The following is a 21739-nucleotide window of genomic DNA, read 5'->3' on the forward strand; positions in this document are numbered from 1 at the left end:
GGGCCCGTCGCCTGTAGGGGAAGAAAGACCCCAGTGATATCCTCAGCAGTTTTTACTGTCCTTTGTAGGGTCTTGTGATCCAATACCTTGCAAATTCCATACCATACCACACAGTGATGCAGCCAGGCAGGACACCCTCAACAGTGGCTCCTGCGGAAAGTTGTGAGACTGAGGGGCTCCATTCACTCCTCTTGGCCTTAGTCGAACTGCCTGGCCGAATCCAATGTTTATCATTGACACAGTTCACTGTGTGTTTGAATATTTCAATGTAAATGTGACAAATAAACCTAATCTTTACCTTCCTGCCCTTCCCCAAGCTGAGCTGTTAGTTTGGTTTGAGTTACCTCACTGTAGGTTAATGGCTAAAACAACCAAAGGGGGAGGTGGCACCTGGGAGGGAGAACAAATTGTAGAGCTACAGGGAAGTAAGGAGAAGCCTCATGGGAGTCAGCATGGATCCAGTGGGCAGAATGGCCTCCTAAAGATAAAAGTAAAAGATTACACACAGAAACTCTGGAGCCTTAAGGTGGTACCTTCCCTTCATCTGGTCTCACGTACCACTTCAAAGTTCAAAGTAAATTTAATATCAAAGTACATATATGTTACCATATACAACCATGAGATTTCTTGTGGGGATACACAGTGAATCCAAGAAACATTGAAAGGTGAAGGGGAAGCTGGATAGGTGGAGGAGAGGGAATGAAGTAAGAAGCTGGGAGGAGTTAGGTGGAAAAGATAAAGGGTGACACACACAAAATGCTGGAAGAACTCAGCAGGTCAGGTAGCATCTGTGGAGAGGAATAAACTGTCAAGACCCTTCATTGGGACTAGAAAAATCCCACAAAAGTCAGTGGATTCGGCCCAGCCCATCACAGGTAAAGCCCTCACAAGCACTGAGCACATCTACATGAAACACTGTCACAGGAAAGCAGCATCCATCATCAGGGACCCCCACCACCCAGGACATGCGCAGTTCTCACTGCTGCCATCAGGAAGACGGAACAGGCCTCAGGATCCACACCAGCAGGTTCAGCCCTCAGCCATCAGGAAGACGGAACAGGCCTCAGGATCCACACCAGCAGTTTAAGCCCTCAGCCATCAGGCTCTTGAACACGAGGGGATAACTTCACTTGTCCCATCATTGAAACGTTCTCAGAACGTATGGACTCACCCGGACTCTTCCACTCATTTTCTTGATATTTATTGCTTGCTTGCTTACTTACTTATTTATTGTCTCTTCTTTGAGTATTTGCACAGTTTGTTGTGTTCTGCACTCTGGTTGCACACACTAATTGGGTGGTTTTCATTTATTTCTGCTATAGTTATTATTCTGTAGATTTGTGAGTATGCCCGCAAGAAAATGAATCCCTGGGTGAGATACTCTATCTCAGCTTTGATAATAAATTGGGTTTGAACTTTGACAAGCTGAGGGGGCAGAGGGCAGAAGAGGGGAAGGGTAGAAGCTGGCAATTCTGACAGGTGAAAGAGAAGTTGGGTGAAGGGGTGGGGCAGGGGAAATGAAGTAAGAAGCTGGGAGGGAAAGGGGTAAGGAGATTAAGGGCTGAAGAAGAAGAAGAAGGAAAATAAGACGAGAGGAAATGCTTAAGAGTATGACAATCAGGACTGGAAAGGAGGACGGAGGAAGCCAGAAGCACGGCGCCAGTCAGCTCCAGTGCCCCAGCCGCGTCTCGCCTTCCCAGACGGAGGCACGGTTGCCTTACCCACGGAGCAGTCCTCGCCCGTGAAACCGTCCTTGCAGGCGCATTTCCCGCTCACACAGCGGCCGCGGTTGCTGCACTGGTTCGGGCAGGCCTTGACGCCGCAGCGGGGCCCCGAGTATCCTGACTCGCAGATGCACTTGCCGCCGACGCACTTGCCGTGGCCTTTGCAGCCACCCGGGCACGGCGCCTTCTCCTCTTCCGTGCAACCGTGGCCGGTGTAGCCGGGGAAGCAGACGCAGCGGCCGTCGATGCAGCGGCCCTGGTCGTTGCAGTCGTCGGGGCAGGCCTCCTGGCTGCAGTCGGGTCCCGTGAAGCCCGAGCGGCAGACGCAGCGCCCGCCCGAGCACTCTCCCCTCGGCGGGCGGCAGCCTGGCGGGCAGGAGGGCTCCGCGCAGGTAGGGCCGCGCCAGCCCTCCTCGCAGACGCAGCTACAGCCGGAGGGGCTGGGGGACCCGTGGGCGCCGCAGTCCGGCGCTGACCCCGAACCTAGGAGGGAGAAGGAAGACGCGGTTAGGAGGGGAGAATAGCACCCAGGGGGGGTCTGAAACAGCCCGCACCCTCGCCACTTCCCCACCCTTTCCTCCGAATTACACAACCTGCCTCACTGCCCTCCATACTTCCCCCATTCCCCACCCTGTAACTTCCCCCACAGCACACCCGTCCCTCACGCCACTCACTCTGCACCCTCACTATTCTTCGCCCCCTCCCGCCATCCCTCCTTCCCATGCCCTAATCCCCTCCCTTGCACCCCTTCGCTGACACGACTCATCCTGCACCCTCTCCCAATCGGTCCTCACCCTCTGCCCTCTACAGCCCACTTCGGAGAGGGAGATACACCCACATCCTGCACGTCCTATCAAGATATTTTGAGCAAGCTGGGTTTTTTCTCTTTTTTCTGTTAAGTGGAACAAGCGATAACTTGACAGAGGTGCACACACAACATGCTGGAGGGACGCGGCAGCATCTGAGAAGAGTACAGTGGACGTTTTGGATTGTCTCATCGTTGTGGGCTGAAAGGCCTGTACTGTACTGTACGGTTCTAATCCTCAATCCACGGAGTGAAGTTCCCAAAATCCTTGGATGTCATTACCACGGAGAGGTTGCCCCTCACTTAGAAGGGTTGATGTTAACTCTGATCTTGCCGACAGATGTATAAGAAATTCTGTAACTCTTCTTCTGGACTCGGTGGAGGGCCACACGGCTAGCCACACATGGTTAGCACCCTGTCTTACAGCACCAGCAGACCAGGTTCAGTTCCCGCTGCTGCCTGTAAGGAGTTTGTACGTTCTCCCCGTAACTGTGTGGGTTTCTCCGGGCGCTCCCGTCTCCTCCCACGATACAGTTGTAGGGGTTAGCAGGTTAATTGCTCATAACTGGGTGGGTGTTATGGGCTTGTTGGGCCAGAAGGACCTGTTACCAAGCTGTATCTCTGAATAGGTTTAAATTAATTAACATCATGAGCTGGAAGGGCCTATACTGTGCAGTAACGTACTTCGAATGTGTCCCCCTGCCCCACCCAGTCTCACCCCATGTTAGGCTGGGCTATGGTGTCCCCTCTGCGGGCGCTGCTCCACAGGACAGCGTGCCCGCTGCCACCCAGCTCACTCACCGCAGCACCGACCGCTGGAGCACTGCTTCCGCAGGTTAGCGACCTCCTTTTCCAGAGCCTGGAGGCGCCGGTGCAGGGCCTGCACGTCTCCACAGCCACAGGCCTGTGGCGGGATGTTGATCCTGTGGGTGAAGACCACCGGCTTGGTGGGGTCCAGAACGTGCTCGAACTGCTTGTCGCCCGGCGCCTCATCGCGGGCCTCAAAGACCCGTGCTCGGGGCCTGGAGACGTCTGCCGCGCAGGAGCGGCAGCCCGGCAACTTGATGGTGTAGACGTGATCAAAGGTGGTGGGGCGCCCGCTGGTGGCGTTGGCCAGCACGTCCCGCCGCGTGCGGATGGAGGTCCGGTACAGGCTGCAATCGCCCACGTCCAGGGTTGAGGCAGCCAGCATCAGGATCAGAACGCTCAAGGCGGGCTCCATCTCTGTAGCTTCAGGAAAGGCAGGAATGTCCAGGCTTCAGCCCGCGGGCAAGGGGAGCTTGCAGCCAACAGCCTCACACCGTAACTACACCAGGCTTCCTACAGGATGGAAAGAGAGAGGTTAGTGTGAGCGGCTCTGGGAACAGCTTATCACCTCCAGACCAGGAGGCCGAGGGTTCGATTCCCGACATCTATACTCCTACGCAAGGGGAAGTCCCTGGCAGGGCAGCAGTTAGTGCGATGCCACTGTAGATCACTGCCTTGGAGTTCAATTCCAGCATTCTCCATAAGAAAGTTTGTACATTCTCCCTGAGTGTGTCCCACAGAACCAGTCAGTAGGTTAACTGGTCAATTTTAATTAGGCTCAGGTTAATTTATTCAGTTGCTGGATGGTGCGACTTAGTGGGCCAGTGCTCATCCGTGAAACCCTCACAATAATGCGCCCTCCCCCTGTGAAACCCTCACAATGCGCCCTCCCCCTGTGAAACCCTCACAACAATGCACCCTCCCCCTGTGAAACCCTCACAATGCACCCTACCCCTGTGAAACCCTCACATCAATGCACCCTCCCTGTGAAACCCTCACAACAATGCACCCTCCCCCTGTGAAACCCTCACAACAATGCGCCCTCCCCCTGTGAAACCCTCACAACAATGCACCCTCCCCTGTGAAACCCTCACAACAATGCACCCTCCCCCTGTGAAACCCTCACAATGCACCCTACCCCTGTGAAACCCTCACATCAATGCACCCTCCCTGTGAAACCCTCACAACAATGCACCCTCCCCCTGTGAAACCCTCACAACAATGCACCCTCCCCCTGTGAAACCCTCACAATGCACTCTCCCCCTGTGAAACCCTCACAACAATGCACCCTCCCTGTGAAACCCTCACAATGCACCCTCCCCCTGTGAAACCCTCACAACAATGCACCCTCTCCCTGTGAAACCCTCACAATGCACCCTCCCCCTGTGAAACCCTCACAACAATGCACCCGTCCCCTTTTGGCGTTGACATCACCAGACTGTGTCCTGAAGCGCATTGGAGGGGTGACATCTGTACCAGCGGTTCAAATCCCATCACTATCGCGAAGGAGTTTCTATATTCTCCTTGTGAACATGCAGATTTTCTCCACGTGCACCAGTTTCCTCCCACAGTCCAAAGACGTACTGCTTAGTAGGTTAATTGGTTAATTAGCGCACACAAAATGCTGGAGCAAATCAGGCAGCATCTATGGAAATGAATAAACAGTCGATTCTTCACACCAAGCCCCTTCATCAGGAAGGGGGAAGACACCAGAATTTAAAAGGGGAGGGGGAAGGAGGACAGGTGAAGCCAGGTGGGTGGGAAAGGAAAAAGCTAGAGAAGGAATCTGATAGGACAGGAGAGTCGTCCATAGGAGAAAAGAAAGGAGGGGAACCAGATGGAGGTGATAGGCTGGATGTGTGAAGAGGTAGGAGCCCAGAGTGGGGAATAGAGGTAGGGGGAGGGGAGAAAAGGTCTGTTACTCTGCTGTTATCTCCAAATAAATATGCTGTTAAAAATAACTTTTATCTACTCTCAGATAAGTCAAGTCACTTTTATTGTCATTTTGACCATAACTGCTGGTACAGTACATCATAAAAATGAGACAACATTTTTCAAGACCATGGTGTTACATGACACAGTACAAAAACTAGACTGAACTACGTAAAAAAACAACACAGAGAAAAAAAAAACTACTACACTAGACTACAGACCTACCTAGGACTGCATAAAGTGCACAAAACAGTGCAGGCATTACAATAAATAATTAACAGGACAATAGGGCAAGGAGGAGTCTGATAGTTTGGGGGAAGAAACTGTTACATAGTCTGGTCGTGACAGCCCGAATGTTTCGGAGCCTTTTCCCAGATGCAGGAGGGAGAAGAGATTGTAAGAGGGGTGCATGGGGTCCTTCATAATCATGTTTCCTTTGCCGATGCAGCATGTGGTGTAAATGTCTGTAATGGCTGGAAGAAAGACCCCGATGATCTTCTCAGCTGACCTCACTATCCGCTGCAGGGTCTTGCGATCCGAGATGGTGCAATTTCTGAACCAGGCAGTGATGCAGCTGCTCAGGATGCTCTCATTACAACCCCTGTAGAATGTGATGAGGATGGGGGGTGGGAGATGGACTTTCCTCAGCCTTTGCAGAAAGTAGAGACGCTGCTGGGCTTTCTTTGCTATGGAACTGGGGTTGAGGGACCAGCTGAGATTCTCTGCCAGGTGAACACCAAGAAATTTGGGGCTCTTAACAATCTCTACCGAGGAGCCGTCGATGTTCAGCGGGGAGTGGTCGCTCCATGCCCTCCTGAAGTCAGCAACCAGCTCAGTGTGATGGCCCCTGTGTTGAGTGTGATGGTGTTGGATATGTTGGATATGCTCCATATGTTAGATAAGTCTAACATTTCCCTCTTCTATAGACTTCCATTTTTCTATCATCTGTGTGCCTATCTGAGTTTCTAAAATGTCTCTTACTGCATGTCTCTTCAGCATATTCAAAGCACCCAGTTGTGAATTCTGTCTATTCGATTTCCCTGACTGCATTCTGCCCTCCTCCCATCCAAACCTATTTCATCTTTTGGTGGAAGATTGTGTATAAAATCATGTTTGAAATTGCCAGCAGAAATTGGAGGGTAACTTTGAGGCAGTTATGAACCCTCAACCATCAGGCTCTTGAAACAGCGGAGAGAACCTCACTGAACTTCACTCACCCCAACAATGAATCGTTTCCACAACCTATGGACTCTTCATCTTATGTTCTTGATATTTATTGTTTATTTATTATTATTATTTTATCTGGACCTCTTTTGGGGCAGGCGTGACCTGTACAAAAAGGATGGGTTGCACTTGAATCCCAGAGGGACCAATATCATGGTTGGGAGGTTTGCTCAGGCTATTGGGGAGAGTTTAAACTAGAATTGCTGAGGGGTGAGAACCGAACTGAAGTGACGGAGGAAGGGGCAGTTGGCTCACATTTAGAGAAAGCTTGGAGACAGTGTGAGATGGAGGATAGGCAGCTGATAGAGAGGGGATACGCTTAGATCGATGGTTTGAGATGTGTCAGTTTTAATGCAAGAACCATCGTGAACAAAGCGGATGAACTTAGAGCGTGGATCAGTACTTGAAGCTATGATGTTGTGGCCATTACAGAGAATTGGATGGTGCAGGGGCAAGAATGGTAACTTAGAGTGCCAGGCTTTAGATGTTTCAGAAAGGACAGTGAGGGAGGCAGAAGGGGTGGGGACATGGCACTGTTAATCAGAGATAGTATCACGGCTGCAGAAAGGGAGGAAGTCATGGAGGGATTGTCTACTGAGTCTCTGTGAGTGGAAGTTAGAAACAGGAAGGGATCAATAACTCTACTGGGTGTTTTTTATAGACCCAATAGTAACAGGGACATTGAGGAGCAGATACGGAGACAGATTCTGGAAAGGTGAAATAATAACAGGGTTGTTGTGCTGGGAGATTTTAATTTCCCGAATATTGATTGACATCTCCCTAGAGCAAGGGGTACAAATGGGGTGGAATATGTTAGATATGTTCAGGAAGGTTTCCTGACACAATATGTATATAAGTCAACAAGAGGATAGACTGTACTTGATCTGGTATTGGGAAATGAATCTGGTCAGGTGTCAGGTCTCTCAATGGGAGAGCATTTTGGAGATAGTGATCACAATTCTAATTCCTTTACCATAGCACTGGAGAGGGATAGGAACAGACAGGTGAGGAAAGCATTTAATTGGAGTGAGGGGAAATATGAGGCTATCAGGCAGGAACTTGGAAGCATAAATTGGGAACAGATATTCTCAGGGAAATGTATGGCAGATGTATGTTCTGGGGATATTTGTGTGGCATTCTGCATAGGTACATTCCAATGAGACAGGGAAACAATGATAGGGTGCAGGGACCATGGTGTACAAAGGCTGTTGAAAATCTAGTCAAGAAGAAAAAGAAAAGTTTATACAAAGTTCAAAAAACAAGGTAATGATAGAGATCTAGAAGATTATAGGCTAGCAGGAAGGAGTTTAAGAATGAAATTAGGAGAGCTAAAATGGGCCACGAGAAGGCCTTGGCAGACAGGATTAAGGAAAACCCTAAGGCAGTCTACAAGTATGTGAAGAGCAAAAGGATAAGATCTGAGAGAGTAGGACCAATCAAGTGTGCCAGTGGAAAAGTGTGTTTGGAACCGGAGGAGATAGCAGAGGTACTTCATGAATACTTTGCTTCAGTAATTCACTACGGAAGAGGATCTTGGCGATTGTAGGGATAACTTACAGTGGACTGAAATGCTTGGGCATGTAGATAAGAAAGAGGATGTGCCAGAGCTTTTGGAAAACATCAAGCTGGAGAGGCATAATATGATTAGGAATAGTCAGCATGGCTTTGTCGTGCCTTATGAGCCTGACTGAATTTTTTGAGGATGTGACTAAACATATTGATGAAGGTAGAGCAGTAGATGTAGTGTATATGGATTTCAGCAAGACATTTGATAAGGTACTCCATACAAGGCTTATTGAGAAAGTAAGGAGGCATTTTTATAAATGACCTGGATGAGGAAGTGGAGGGATGGTTAGTAAATTTGCTGATGACACAAAGGGTTGGGGGTGTTGTGGATAGTCTGGAGGGCTGTCAGAGGTTACAGCGGGATATCACTAGGATGCAAAACTGGGCTGAGAAGTGGTAGATGGAGTTCAACCCAGATAAATGTAAAGTGGTTTAGTTTGGTAGGTCAAATATGATGGCAGAATATAGTATTAATGGTAAGACTCTTCAGTGTGGAGGATCAGAGGGATCTTGTGGTCCGAGTCCATCGGAGACTGAAAGCTGCTATACAGGTTGACTGTGTGGTTAACCAGGGGATTGAGTTTCAGAGCCAAGAGGTAATGTTGCTGCTATGTAGGATCCTGGTCAGACCCTACTTGATGTACTGTGCTCATTTCTGATCGCCTCACTACAGGAAAGATGTGGACACTTTAGAAAGGGTACAGAGGAGATTTATAAGGATGTTGCCTGGATTGGGGAGCATGCCTTATGAGAACAGGTTGAGTGAACTCGGCCTTTTCTCCTTGGAGCAACAGAGGATGAGAGGTGACCTGATAGAGGTGTATAAGATGATGAGAGGCATTGATCATGTGGATAGTCAGAGGCTTTTTCCCAGGGCTGAAATGACTATCATGAGAGGGCAGAGTTTTAAGGTGATTGGAATGACAGAGATGTCAGGAGTAAGTATTTTACTCAGAGAGTGGTGAGTGCGTGGAATGGGTTGCCAGCGATGATGGTGGAGGAGGATACGATAGGGTCTATTAAGAGACACTTGGATAGGTACATGGAGCTTAGAAAAATAGAGGGCTATGGATTACCCTAGGTAATTTCTAAAGTAAGTACATGTTCGGCACAGCTTTGTGGGCCAAAGGACCTGTATCATGCTGTAGGTTTTCTATGTTTCTATGTTCTATGTTCCTTTATTATTTGTTTTCTTTTGCACATTGGTTGTTTGTCCATCCTGTTGGATACAGTCTTTTATTGATGCTATTGTGTTTCTTCAATTTACTGTGATGCCCACAAGAAAATGAATCTCAGGGTTGTATATGGTGATATACAGTATACTTTGATAATAAATTTACTTTTAACTTTGAGATACCTATTTCTTTCTGCAGTACATCAACAGGAGAAAGGTTTCATAAATTGAGTTGCTTGAGCTGAAATCTTCTAAAGCTACCCCAATTGTGTAGAAATCCTACACACACATTCTCTCTCTCACACACACACATTCCCCATTCATTCAACTTGCTAAAATATTAAACTGTTTGTTTAAACAGGAGCTGAGCGCAGATGTGGTGAATTCACACCTGGGTGCAACTCTGCCTTCACCGGACTGACCTTTTTGATTCAAGGGGTCCTTTATGCCCACTCAGAAAGAGAAAGAGGTCCCATTGAACCCAAAGGACAAGGGCTCGATTGAAGCCAGCAGTGTTTTACAAGGGTGATGTTGCTGGCTGGGATTACATGTGAAAACCTAACATTATGGAGAAAGTGCTTCGGCAGCTGAAGACACAAAGATCGCAGTCTCTTTACTGATAGATTCTTGGGAGCCCACCCTTTAAGTAAATAGGTGCAAATTCAGAGGCAAGAGTCAGTCTTTAACCTGGGCCAACAACTTCATATTTTACATAGGAAACATTCTACTAACATTATGGTCTTCAGTTTGCACCCAAAATGTTTACTGGGACCTCTAATTAGGAATGCACCTTTCCTGTACATTAACTGTGCATCTGTTCCTGGTCTCAACATCTCTCAAGATATACTCTGTGCCCAAGAAGGCACACCAGCAACTCTATTTCTTTAGGACTGAGAAGATTTGGTGTGTCACTAAATCTCTGGAGAATTTCTGTATGTGTACTGTGGACAGCATTCTGATTGGTTGTATCACCGTCTAGTGTAGAGGCACCAATGCATGGTGTCACCGGTACAGGGTTTCCGGGTTTCCCATCGATCTTTCAAGCAAGTGGTGAAGCTGAGTCCCTGGTCCACACTACTGGTACTGCTCATAGGTCTGAAAGATCGCCAATCCATTCCCAAATCAGAGCAGGTGCTCTCCAAAACTGGGTATCTCAAGCGAGGTCTAGGCCTCATGCCGCGGGCTAGCCTGTTACAGCAGCTCAGGAGGGAGATGCCAGAGGAGGCGTTCATACTGGTTTGGGGGTTGGCCCCCTCCTGTTGGTGTTGCTTTCCAGTGTTCCCTCAGTGGAAGTCAAGCTGGATTGTGTACGTGTTCATTTGCGGATTGCTGAGAGCTGCTTGTTCTTGCTGATAACATCCAAGCACCATCAGTTTACTGAACATGCCACTCAGGGACTTCTGTTATATGTATATTGTTTGTGTGTCTGTGTGGATACTTGCTACCTTGTATGTGCTTTGTGCCAGGTGTGACTGTTCTAATATGTTTTGCACCCTGGTCCCAGAGGAACACTTAATTTTTCTGTACTTATGCATAGTCCATACGACCATAAGATATAGGAGTAAAATTAGGCCATTTGGCCCATCCAGTCTGCTCTGCCATTCCATGGCTGATCGATTGCCCTCTCAGCCCCAATCTCCTGCCCTCTCCCTGTATCTCTTTGTGCCCTGTCTAGTCAAGAATCTATTAACCTCTGCCTTAAATACACCGAATGACTTGGCCTCTACAGCTACCTGTGGCAACGAATTCCACAGATTCACCACTCTCTGGCTAAAGAAGTTCCTCCTCATCCCCATTATGAATGGACATCCTCTAATCTGAGGCTCTAGTCTTAGTCTCCCCCACTGTAGGAAACTTCCTCTCCACATCTACTCAATCCAAGCCCTTTCCATATTTGATAGGCTCGAATGGGATCCCCCTCATTCTTCTGCATTCCAGTGAGTACAGAACCATCAAGTGCTCCTCATGTGATAAGCCTTACAATCTAGAATCATTTCTGAGAAGCTCCTTTGGACCCTCTCCAATGTCAGCAAATCCTTAGATAAGGGGTCAACAACTGCTCAGGATACTCAAAATGAGTTCTCACCTCTGACTTATAAAGCCTCAACATTACATCCTGGCTTTTATATTTGAGTCCTCTTGAAATGAATGCTAACATCACATTTGCCTTCCTCACCACAGGCTCAACCTGCAAATTAACCTTTAAAGAATCCTGCAGGTCTCTTGTCACCTCAGATTTTTGAAATATCTCTCCATTTAGAAAATGTCTACGCTTTTCTTTTTTCTACCAAAGTGCATGACCATACACTTCCCAACACTGTCACTCTAATAATAATTAAAATTAGACTTGAAGTTCAACTTGAAAACATTGCTCATTTGAAATACTCCTTTGAATAGAGTTCAAAGAGAATGCAGAGTCGTGAACCTGCAACAAAAAACACCTTGGAAGGACTTAGCAGATCAGGCAGAAATCAAAGTCAAATGTGCTATCAGTGCTACCATATACCACCCAGAGGTTCTTTTTCTTGCAGGCATTTGTAGAAAAATACAACAGAATTTACACAAAAACAAAGACTGTCAAACAACCAATATGCAAAAGTAGACAATTTGCACAAATCAAAAAAAAAAACAATACTGATTATGAGTTGTAAGTGATTTGAAAGTGAGTCTCTAGACAGTAGAATCAGTTCAGATGGGGTGAGCCTAATGGGCGTGGGTAATAACTGTTCCTGAACCTTATGGTGTGGGACCGAAGGCTCCTTCCTGATGGTATTAGAGAGAAGAGAGCTGTGCCTGGATGGTGGGGATCTTTGATCATGGATGCTGCTTTCTTGGTGGCAATTCTCCTTGTGGATATGTTCAATGGTGGGGAGGGCTTTGTCTTGATGGACTGGGCATATCCACCTCTTCCTGTGGCCTTCTCCTTTCCCGGGCACCTTTCCATGTCAGGATACCTCCAGTCAGGATGCACTGTACAGCTGTAGAAGTCATGACCCAGAAACTTTGCCTGCTCAGATGCTGCCCGATACACTGAGTCTTTCCAGCAACTTGCTTCTGCTCTAGAGGCACCTGCTCTCTAAGGAATCTTCTTGTAGGTTCGAAAAAGAAGAGTATGTTGAAAGGTCTGGTCTTTAGCTGTAAATCTATCCTGATGCTGTGCAAATGGCACAGTAATCAGGTGCCATTGTAGTGTAGCGGTCAGTGGGAGGCTATTACAGCTCGGGCATCGGAGTTCGGAGTTCAATTCTGGTGTCCTCCATCAGAAGGGTTGTACTTATGTACTTTCCATGCGTGTGTGGGTTTTCTCCAGGTGCTCTGGTTTCCTCCCACAGTCCAAAGACGGACAATTAGTAGGTTAATTGGTCATTGGAAATTGCCCCGTGATTAGGCTAAGTTAATTAGGTGGGTTGCTGGATGGCATGGCTCAAAGGGCCTGTTCTGTACGGTGTCTTCAGCTAGATGAGTAAATACATAAATAAATGCAGCCCCATTCGTTTGAGTTTAGTTTGGCCATGGGAGCGAATGGATCCCTTTTGCATTACTCATGGCCAAGGAAGCTCAGCAACTTCTCAGCATGCCTTAGCAATTTTTCCTGATGTATATTGATACTGATATTTATACCTTGTTCTACCTCAGTGCACTGCATAATGATTGGATCTGTATGAGCAGGAGGCCAGATAGGTTGCTGCGATCTTTCATTGAGTCTGTTGTGGTTATTATTCTATGGGTTCATTGAGTATGCCCACAAGAAAATGAATCAGGGTTGTATATGGTGAGATATATGTACCTTGATAATAAATTTACTTTGAATTGTATTTTGGTACGTGACAATAAAAACCACACTAACAAAAGTTCTCCATTGGCACTAATATTTTCCCTGATGCTGGAGGCTGTGGTAGAATAAAGGACCCTCCAGAAAATCCTGGCGATTCTGGACAACGTTTCTCACCCACTGCATGCCACCTCGGCTGAACAGAGGAGCACTTTATTGATAGACTAAGACTGCACTGCAAAGAGGTCATTCTTACCCTCGGCCATTAGGCTCCATAATGAGTCAACCTATAGCCGGGGAAGTGATGACCCCCTCCTGTTAGACTGTTATTAACCTGTTTATCACACCCTGCTATCACGGACACCCTGTGCAAAACTACCATCACTCCTTATCTGGGTGGTGTGAATGTACACCCATTACTGTATAATATTACGGTAATTCTTGCACTACCACCTTATCAGTGTGAACTTGGAAATCTTGTAATCTTCGACTTGTAAATCTTGTACATCTTATTTTTAAGGTAACTTATTTTTTATTCTTTCTTCTCTTCTAATATTCTTTTATCTGTGCATTTGTAATGCTATGGTGACACTGTAATTTCCTTTGGGATCAATATCTATCTATCTAATGAGGGATAAACCAGCTTTCACATGGGCTCCTATCTGAGAATGCAACTGTATTTCAGAAACTGGTTCCTCCCTATCCAACCTGGTAGTTAACTGTATTTATATCTATTGATTGAGCAACGCAGCGTGGAGTTTGGTCCTTCTGTCCCAATAGAGCCCTCGATTACCCGATTAACCCAAACCTAATCACGGGACAATTTACAATGATCAATGAACTTACCCGATATGTCCTTGGCTTGTGGAGGGAAACTGGATGACCTGGGAGAAACCCATGGGGAGGACACACAAATGTCGTCAGAACAGAACTGAACTCCAGCGCTCCAAGCTGCAATATCGTCGCGCTAACCGATACGGTACAGTGTGCCCAAACTCACTCTTTCACTTGTATTACTTTGTGTAGACTCTGCTCAGTTATATAGAGCATAAAACAGTACAGGCCCTTTGGCCCACAATGTTGTGCCATCTCTTAACCTACTCTAAGATCAATCTAACTCTCTGCTCCCACATAGCCCTCCATTTTTCTATCATCGATGTGCGTAAGAGTCTCTTAAATGTCCCTAATGTATCTGCCTATAACACCAGTGTGATCCATGCACCTTCTGACATCTCCCCTCCCCCCATACTTTCCTCCTATCACCTTAAAATGCCCCCTTGGGGAAAAGTCTCTGGCTGTCCTCTTTATCTAGGCCTCTTAATCATCTTGCCCACCTCTATCAAGTCAGAATTAGGTTTAATATCACCAGCATATGTCGTGAAGTTTGTTGCTTTTGTGGCAGCAATACATAACAATAAAAATTATAAATTATGATGATCAGTATCTATAAAATATAAATTACATTAGTAGAACAAAAATAGAAGAGAAACTACTGATGCACTATTCATGGGACAGACGAGAAGAAGCTGTTCCTGAAATGTTGAGTGTGTCTTCAGGCTCCTGTGCCTCCTCCTTGAAGGCAGTAAGGAGAAGAGGGTGTATCCTATGTGATGGGGCTCCCTAATGATTTGCTGCCTTTCTAAGGCATCACTTTTAGAAGATGTCCTGGATGTTGTGGAGGTTCGAGCCCATGATGGAGCTGGCTGAGTTTTCAACTTTCTGCAGCTTTTTCCGATCCTATACAGTGGCCTCTCCGTACCAGATGTCAGAATGTTCTCTACAGTACATCTGTGAGTGTCTTTGGTGACATACCATGTCTCCTCAAACTCCTATTGAAATATATGTGCCTTCTTTGTAATTGCATCAATATGTTGGGCTCAGGATAGATCCTCAGAGACGTTGACACCCAGAAACTTGAAAACTGTTCACCCTTTCCACTGCTGATCCGCCGATGAGGACAAGTGTGTGGTCCCTCAACTTAACCCTTCCTAAAGCCCACGATCAATTCCTTAGTCTTACTGTGACACCACTCAACCAGCTGATCTAGCTTGCTCCTGTACATCTCCTTGACACCATCTGAAATTCACTCAACAATAGCTGTGCCATCAATGTATCTCTGAAGATCCCCCGGGCCCCTGCTAGCTGCTGTGGGAGGCAAGGGAGGAGATTGCTGGGGATTCTGACAGAGACTTTCAAACCTTCGCACTTCATAGCTGAAGTGCCAGATGACTGTAAATGTGGCCAGTAAGATAAAAAAATCTCTGAATCGGCCCAGCAATCTCCTCCCTTGCATCCCAAGCAGCCTCTGGGGACTGTAGTAACGTACAGATGGGGATGGTTACTGCACATATGGTACCTTTACTCTGCAAGGGCAGAAGGAAATTGTAAGTCTGTGAGCATAACATCAGTGTTATGGAAGCTATTGGGAAAAAAAACCTGAGGGACAGAATAACGTACACAGGGAAGGTCAAGGAGTGATCAGTCATACACAGCATGGTTTTATTAGAAGCAGACTCCCGTCTGTTCAATTTGATTAAATCTTTGGGACATGGAACAGTACAGAACAAGAAGAGGCCCTTCGGCCCACAATTTTGTGCTGAACTAATTAAATTGGTAATCAAATGGCCAACTAAACTAATCCCTTCTGTCTACACAATGTCCATATCCTTTCGTTTTCCTCACATTCATGTGCCTGTCTCTTAGAAGTCTCTAATGTATCTGCCTCTCCCACCACCCCAGGCAGCACGTTCTGTGTAAAAAAAACCCTGCCCTTCACATCTCCTTTGAAATTACCCCCTTTCACCTTAAATGCATGCCCTCTGGCATTAGACATTTCAACCCTGGGGAAAAGATACTCTGTATCTATGCCCCTCCTAATCTTATATACCTCTATCAGATCTCCTCTCTACTGCTGCCGATCCAGAGAAAACAACACAAGTTTATCCAACCTCTCATTATAGCACATGCCCTCTAATCCAGGCAACATCTGGTTAACCTCTCCTATGTCTTCTCCAAAAGCTCGACATCTTTCCTATAATGGAGTGACCAGAACTGTATGTAATACTCCAGACATGGCCTAACTAAAGTCTTATAATGCTGCAAAGTGATTTCCTGACTTTTGAACACAATGTCTCGACTAATAGAGGCCATGTGCCTTCTTAACCTCCCTGGAGAGGTAACAAACAGTATTGATGAGATTTGTTAGAGTCATAGAACACTGCAGCTCAGAAACAGGCCCTTTGGCCCTTCTAGTCTGTGCCAAACCATTAGTCTGCCTAGTCCTATCGACTTGCACCCAGAACATAGTCCTCCACACGCCTCCCTTATCCAAATTTCTCTTAATCCTTGAAAATGACTCTGCTTCCATCACTCTGAATGAAAATTTCCCCCTCACGATCCCCTCAAACATTTCACCTTTCACTCCTAACTCATGACCTCCAGTTGTAGTCTCACCCAACTTCAGTGGAAAAATCATCTCCCCTTAATCTTCTACGTTCTGGGGGATAACGTCCGAAACTATTCAACCTTTCCCAGGTCCCAACTCAGGTCCTCAAGTCTTGGCAACATCCTGTATATTTTCTCTGTACTCTTTTGACCTTGTTGATATCTTTCCTGTAGGTGGGTGACCAAAACTGCACACAATACTCCAAATTAGGCCACACCAACATCTTATAAAATTTCAACATAACATCCCAACTCTTGCACTCAATACATTGATTTATGAAGGCAAATATGCCAAAAGCTTTCATTACAACACTATCTGCATATGTGTGATGTCACTTTCAAGGTATTATGGATCTGTACTCCCAGCTCCTTCTGCTCTGCCACACTCCTCAGTGTTCTTAGACTCACCGTGTAAGACGTACGCTGCTTGGTCTTTCCAAAATGCAACACCTCACACTTGTCTGCATTCAATTCCATCTGGCATTGTTCAGCCCATTTTTTTCAGCTGGCCCAGATCCAACTGCAAGTTTTCATAGTCTTCCTCACTGTCTGCTACACCCCCCAACTTGGTGTCATCCATAAATTTGCTGATCCAGTTAACCACATTATCATCCAGATCATTGATATAGATGACAAACAACAAAGGACCCAACACTGATCCTTGCAACACACCACCAGTCACAGGCCTCCACTCAGAGAAGCAACCATCTACTACCACTCTCTGGCTTCTTCTCTGAAGAATCCAATTTACTACCTCATCTTGAATGCCAAGTGTCTGAAACTTCTTGACCAGCCTCCCACGTGGGACCTTGTCAAATGCCTTGCTAAAATCCATGTAGACAACATCCATTGCCTTGCCTTCATCAACTTGCCTGGTAAATTCCTAAAAAAACTGGATAAGATTGGTTAGATGTGACTTACCATGCTGACTATCCTTAATCAGTCCATTTCTATCCAAATACTTATATATCCAGCCCCTAACTTTCCCTCTTCTTATGTCAGGCTTACCAGCCTATAACTTCCTGGCTTATTCTTGGAGTCTTTCATAAACAACAGACCAACTCTAGCTGCTCTCCAATCCTCCAGTACCTCACCAATGTCTAAGGATGTATTAAATATGTTCGTTGGGAGCCCTGCAATTTCTGCACTAGCCTCCCACAGGGTCAGGACCTGGGGATTTATCCTGTCTAGATCCACTCAAGATGGCAAATGTTTCCTCTGCGTAATCGCTAGAGAGTTCATGACCTCGCTGCTACATTGCCTCACTTCTATAGACTCTGTGTCTGGCTCCTGAGTAAATACAGATGCAAAAAATCCATTTAAGATCTCCCCCCGTCTCCTTTGGCTCCATGCATAGATTACCTCTCTGATCTTCCATTTTGTCCCTTGCTATCCTTTGCTCTTATTATAAGAATCTCTTGGGATTCTCCTTCACCTCGACTGCTAAAGCAACCTCATGTCTTCTTTTAGCCTTTCTGATTTCCTTCTTGCGTTCTCTTGCATTTCCTATCCTTCACAAGTACCTCATTTGTTCCTGCCTGCCTTTACCTGCTATGCACCTCCTTTCTTACTTAACCAGGGCCTCAATATCTCTTGAAAACCCAGGCTCCCAACACTAGTTATATTTTACCTTTTATTCTGACAGGCTTTGTACTCTAAAAATCTTACACTTAAAGGTCTCTCACTTACACCTTTGCCAGAAAACCGCCTGTTCCAATCCACACTTAAGAGATCCTTTCTAATGCCATCTAAATTGGCCTTTGTCCAACTTAGAGTCTCAAGCCGAAGATCAACTCTATCTTTTTCCATAATTACCTTGAAACTAATGGCTTTATGATCTCTAGATGCAAAGAAGCACTTCTGTCACCTGCCCTGTCTCAATCTCAATCCCTAATAGAAGATCTAGTATCACTCTCTCTCATTGGGACTTCTACGTACAGATTAAAGAAATTTTCCTGAACACATTGGACAATCTCTTTCCCATCCAGCCTTTTCACAATATGGGAGTCTCAGTCAATATGTGGAATGTTAAAATCACCTATTATAACAACCTTATGTTTCGTGCAACAGTCTTGCGATCTCTCCACAAACTTGTTCCTCTCTGACTTGGACAGTCTGTAATACCTTTCCCATTTCTCAGTTCTACCCATAGCAGCTCACTAGACGAGCTCTCCAATCTGCCCTGGCGGAGCACTGCTGTGACGTTTTCCTCCTCCTTTAATCCCTCATGCTCTGTCATGTCTAAAACAATGGAACCCCAGAATATTCAGCTGCCAGTCCCGCCCCTCCTGCAACCAAGCCTCACTAATGTCATAATTCCATGTGCCGATCCATACCCTAAGCTCATCCACCTTTCCTACAAGCCACCTTGCATTGAAGTTTACACAGCACAGAACAATGGTAAACACAAGGAAATCTGCAGATGCTGGAAATTCAAACAACACTCACAAAATGCTGGTGGAACACAGCTGGCCAGGCAGCATCTATGAGGAGAAGCGCTGTCGACGTTTCAGGCCAAGACCCTTCGTCAGGACTAACTGAAAGGAAAGATAGTAAGAGATTTGAAAGTAGTGGGGGGAGGGGGAAATGTGAAATGATAGGAGAAGACCGGAGGGGGTGGGATGAAGCTAAGAGCTGGAAAGGTGATTGGCGAAAGTGATACAGAGCTGGAGAAGGGAAAGGATCATGGGACGGGAGGCCTTGGGAGAAAGAAAGAGTGGGGGGGAGGCACCAGAGGGAAATGGAGAACAGGCAAACAACTAAATATGTCAGGGATGGGGTAAGAAGGGGAGGAGGGGCATTAACGGAAGTTAGAGAAGTCAATGTTCATGCCATCAGGTTGGAGGCTACCCAGCCAGTATATAAGGTGGGAACAATGGTCCCAGCTTGTTAAACTTTTTGATCCCTGACCTTGTATGTAGGCTTAACAAAATCTATGTCCACAACCACTCTAATATCTGTTCTGGTGCTCTGGTTCCCATCCCCTGCATCTCTAGTTTAACCCCTGCCCCGGGTAGCAGCTCTAAGGCAGGTAACAGGACAGTATAGAGAGCCAGAGGGGTTTGCAGACAAGTATAGAGAGCCAAAAGGGTTTAGAGACAGAGACCAGAGGGGTGTATAGACAGACAGAGTATAGAGGGCCGGAGGGGTTTATAGAGAGACAGAGTATAGAGAGCCAGAGGATTTTTAGACATAGACAGAGTAAAGGAATATGGAGGGGTTTACAGACAGAGTATAGGGGACTGGAGGGGTTTACAGACAGAGTATAGGGGACTGGAGGGGTTTACAGACAGAGTATAGGGGACTGGAAGGGTTTACAGACTAAATATGGGGACTGGAGGGGTTTACAGACAGAGTATAGGAGACTGGAGGGGTTTACAGAGTATAGGGGACTGGAGGGGTTTACAGACAGAGTATTGGGACTGGAGGGGTTTACAGACAGAGTATAGGGGACTGGAGGGGTTTACAGAGTATAGGGGATTGGAGGGGTTTACAGACAGAGTATAGGGGACTGGAAGGGTTTACAGACTAAATATGGGGACTGGAGTGGTTTACAGACAGAGTATAGGGGACTGGAGGGGTTTACAGAGAGTATAGGGGACTGGAGGGGTTTACAGACGGAGTATAGAGGACTGGAGTGGTTTACAGACAGAGTATAGGGGACTGGAGTGGTTTACAAACAGAGTATAGGGGACTGGAAGGGTTTACAGACAGCGTATAGGGGACTGGAGGGGTTTACAGACAGAGTATAGGGGACTGGAAGGGTTTGCAGACTAAATATGGGGACTGGAGTGGTTTACAGACAGAGTATAGGGGACTGGAGGGGTTTACAGAGAGTATAGGGGACTGGAGGGGTTTACAGACAGAGTATTGGGACTGGAGGGGTTTACAGACAGAGTATAGGAGACTGGAGGGGTTTACAGAGTATAGGGGATTGGAGGGGTTTACAGACAGAGTATAGGGGACTGGAAGGGTTTACAGACTAAATATGGGGACTGGAGTGGTTTACAGACAGAGTATAGGGGACTGGAGGGGTTTACAAACAGAGTATAGGGGACTGGAGGGGTTTACAGACAGAGTATAGGGGACTGGAAGGGTTTACAGACTAAATATGGGGACTGGAGGGGTTTACAGACAGAGTATAGGAGACTGGAGGGGTTTACAGACAGAGTATAGGGGACTGGAGGGGTTTACAGACAGGGTATAGGGGACTGGAAGGGTTTACAGACAGAGTATAGGGGACTGGAGGGGTTTACAGACAGAGTATAGGGGACTGGAAGGGTTTGCAGACTAAATATGGGGACTGGAGTGGTTTACAGACAGAGTATAGGGGACTGGAGGGGTTTACAGAGAGTATAGGGGACTGGAGGGGTTTACAGACAGAGTATAGGGGACTGGAGGGGTTTACAGACAGAGTATAGGGGACTGGAGTGGTTTACAGACAGAGTATAGGGGACTGGAAGGGTTTACAGACTAAATATGGGGACTGGAGTGGTTTACAGACAGAGTATAGGGGACTGGAGTGGTTTACAAACAGAGTATAGGGGACTGGAAGGGTTTACAGACTAAATATGGGGACTGGAGTGGTTTACAGACAGAGTATAGGGGACTAGAAAGGTTTACAGACTAAATATGGGGACTGGAGTGGTTTACAGACAGAGTATAGGGGACTGGAGGGGTTTACAGACAGTGTATAGGGGACTGGAGGGGTTTACAGACAGGGTATAGGGGACTGGAGGGGTTTACAGACAGAGTATAGGGGACTGGAAGGGTTTACAGACTAAATATGGGGACTGGAGTGGTTTACAGACAGAGTATAGGGGACTGGAGTGGTTTACAAACAGAGTATAGGGGACTGGAAGGGTTTACAGACTAAATATGGGGACTGGAGTGGTTTACAGACAGAGTATAGGGGACTGGAGGGGTTTACAGACAGTGTATAGGGGACTGGAGTGGTTTACAAACAGAGTATAGGGGACTGGAGGGGTTTACAGACAGAGTATAGGGGACTGGAAGGGTTTACAGACTAAATATGGGGACTGGAGTGGTTTACAGACAGAGTATAGGGGACTGGAGGGGTTTACAGACAGTGTATAGGGGACTGGAGGGGTTTACAGACAGGGTATAGGGGACTGGAGGGGTTTACAGACAGAGTATAGGGGACTGGAGTGGTTTACAAACAGAGTATAGGGGACTGGAGGGGTTTACAGACAGAGTATAGGGGACTGGAAGGGTTTACAGACTAAATATGGGGACTGGAGTGGTTTACAGACAGAGTATAGGGGACTGGA

The 21739-nt window shown here is 46.7% G+C and overlaps 1 protein-coding gene across 10 annotated transcripts in view; it reads right to left on the reverse strand.

Moving 5' to 3' along the window:
- The window catches only part of LOC140719374 (tenascin-X-like), a 212983-nt gene that overhangs the window by 150061 nt on the left and 41183 nt on the right, over window positions 1-21739 (reverse strand). For 9 of the 10 annotated variants that reach the window (XM_073034053.1, XM_073034045.1, XM_073034011.1 and 6 more), the window contains exons 2-3: window positions 3331-3849; window positions 1722-2207 (exon numbers count right to left, since the gene is read on the reverse strand). In XM_073034053.1, the coding sequence (XP_072890154.1) occupies window positions 1722-2207; window positions 3331-3751 (907 nt within the window). In that variant the 5' untranslated portion in view covers window positions 3752-3849. The remainder of the gene's footprint in view (window positions 1-1721; window positions 2208-3330; window positions 3850-21739) is intronic. The other variant, XM_073034029.1, reaches the window with a different exon arrangement.

This window comes from Hemitrygon akajei, chromosome 2 (genome assembly GCF_048418815.1).
Source record: "Hemitrygon akajei chromosome 2, sHemAka1.3, whole genome shotgun sequence".
Lineage (NCBI taxonomy): Eukaryota > Metazoa > Chordata > Chondrichthyes > Myliobatiformes > Dasyatidae > Hemitrygon > Hemitrygon akajei.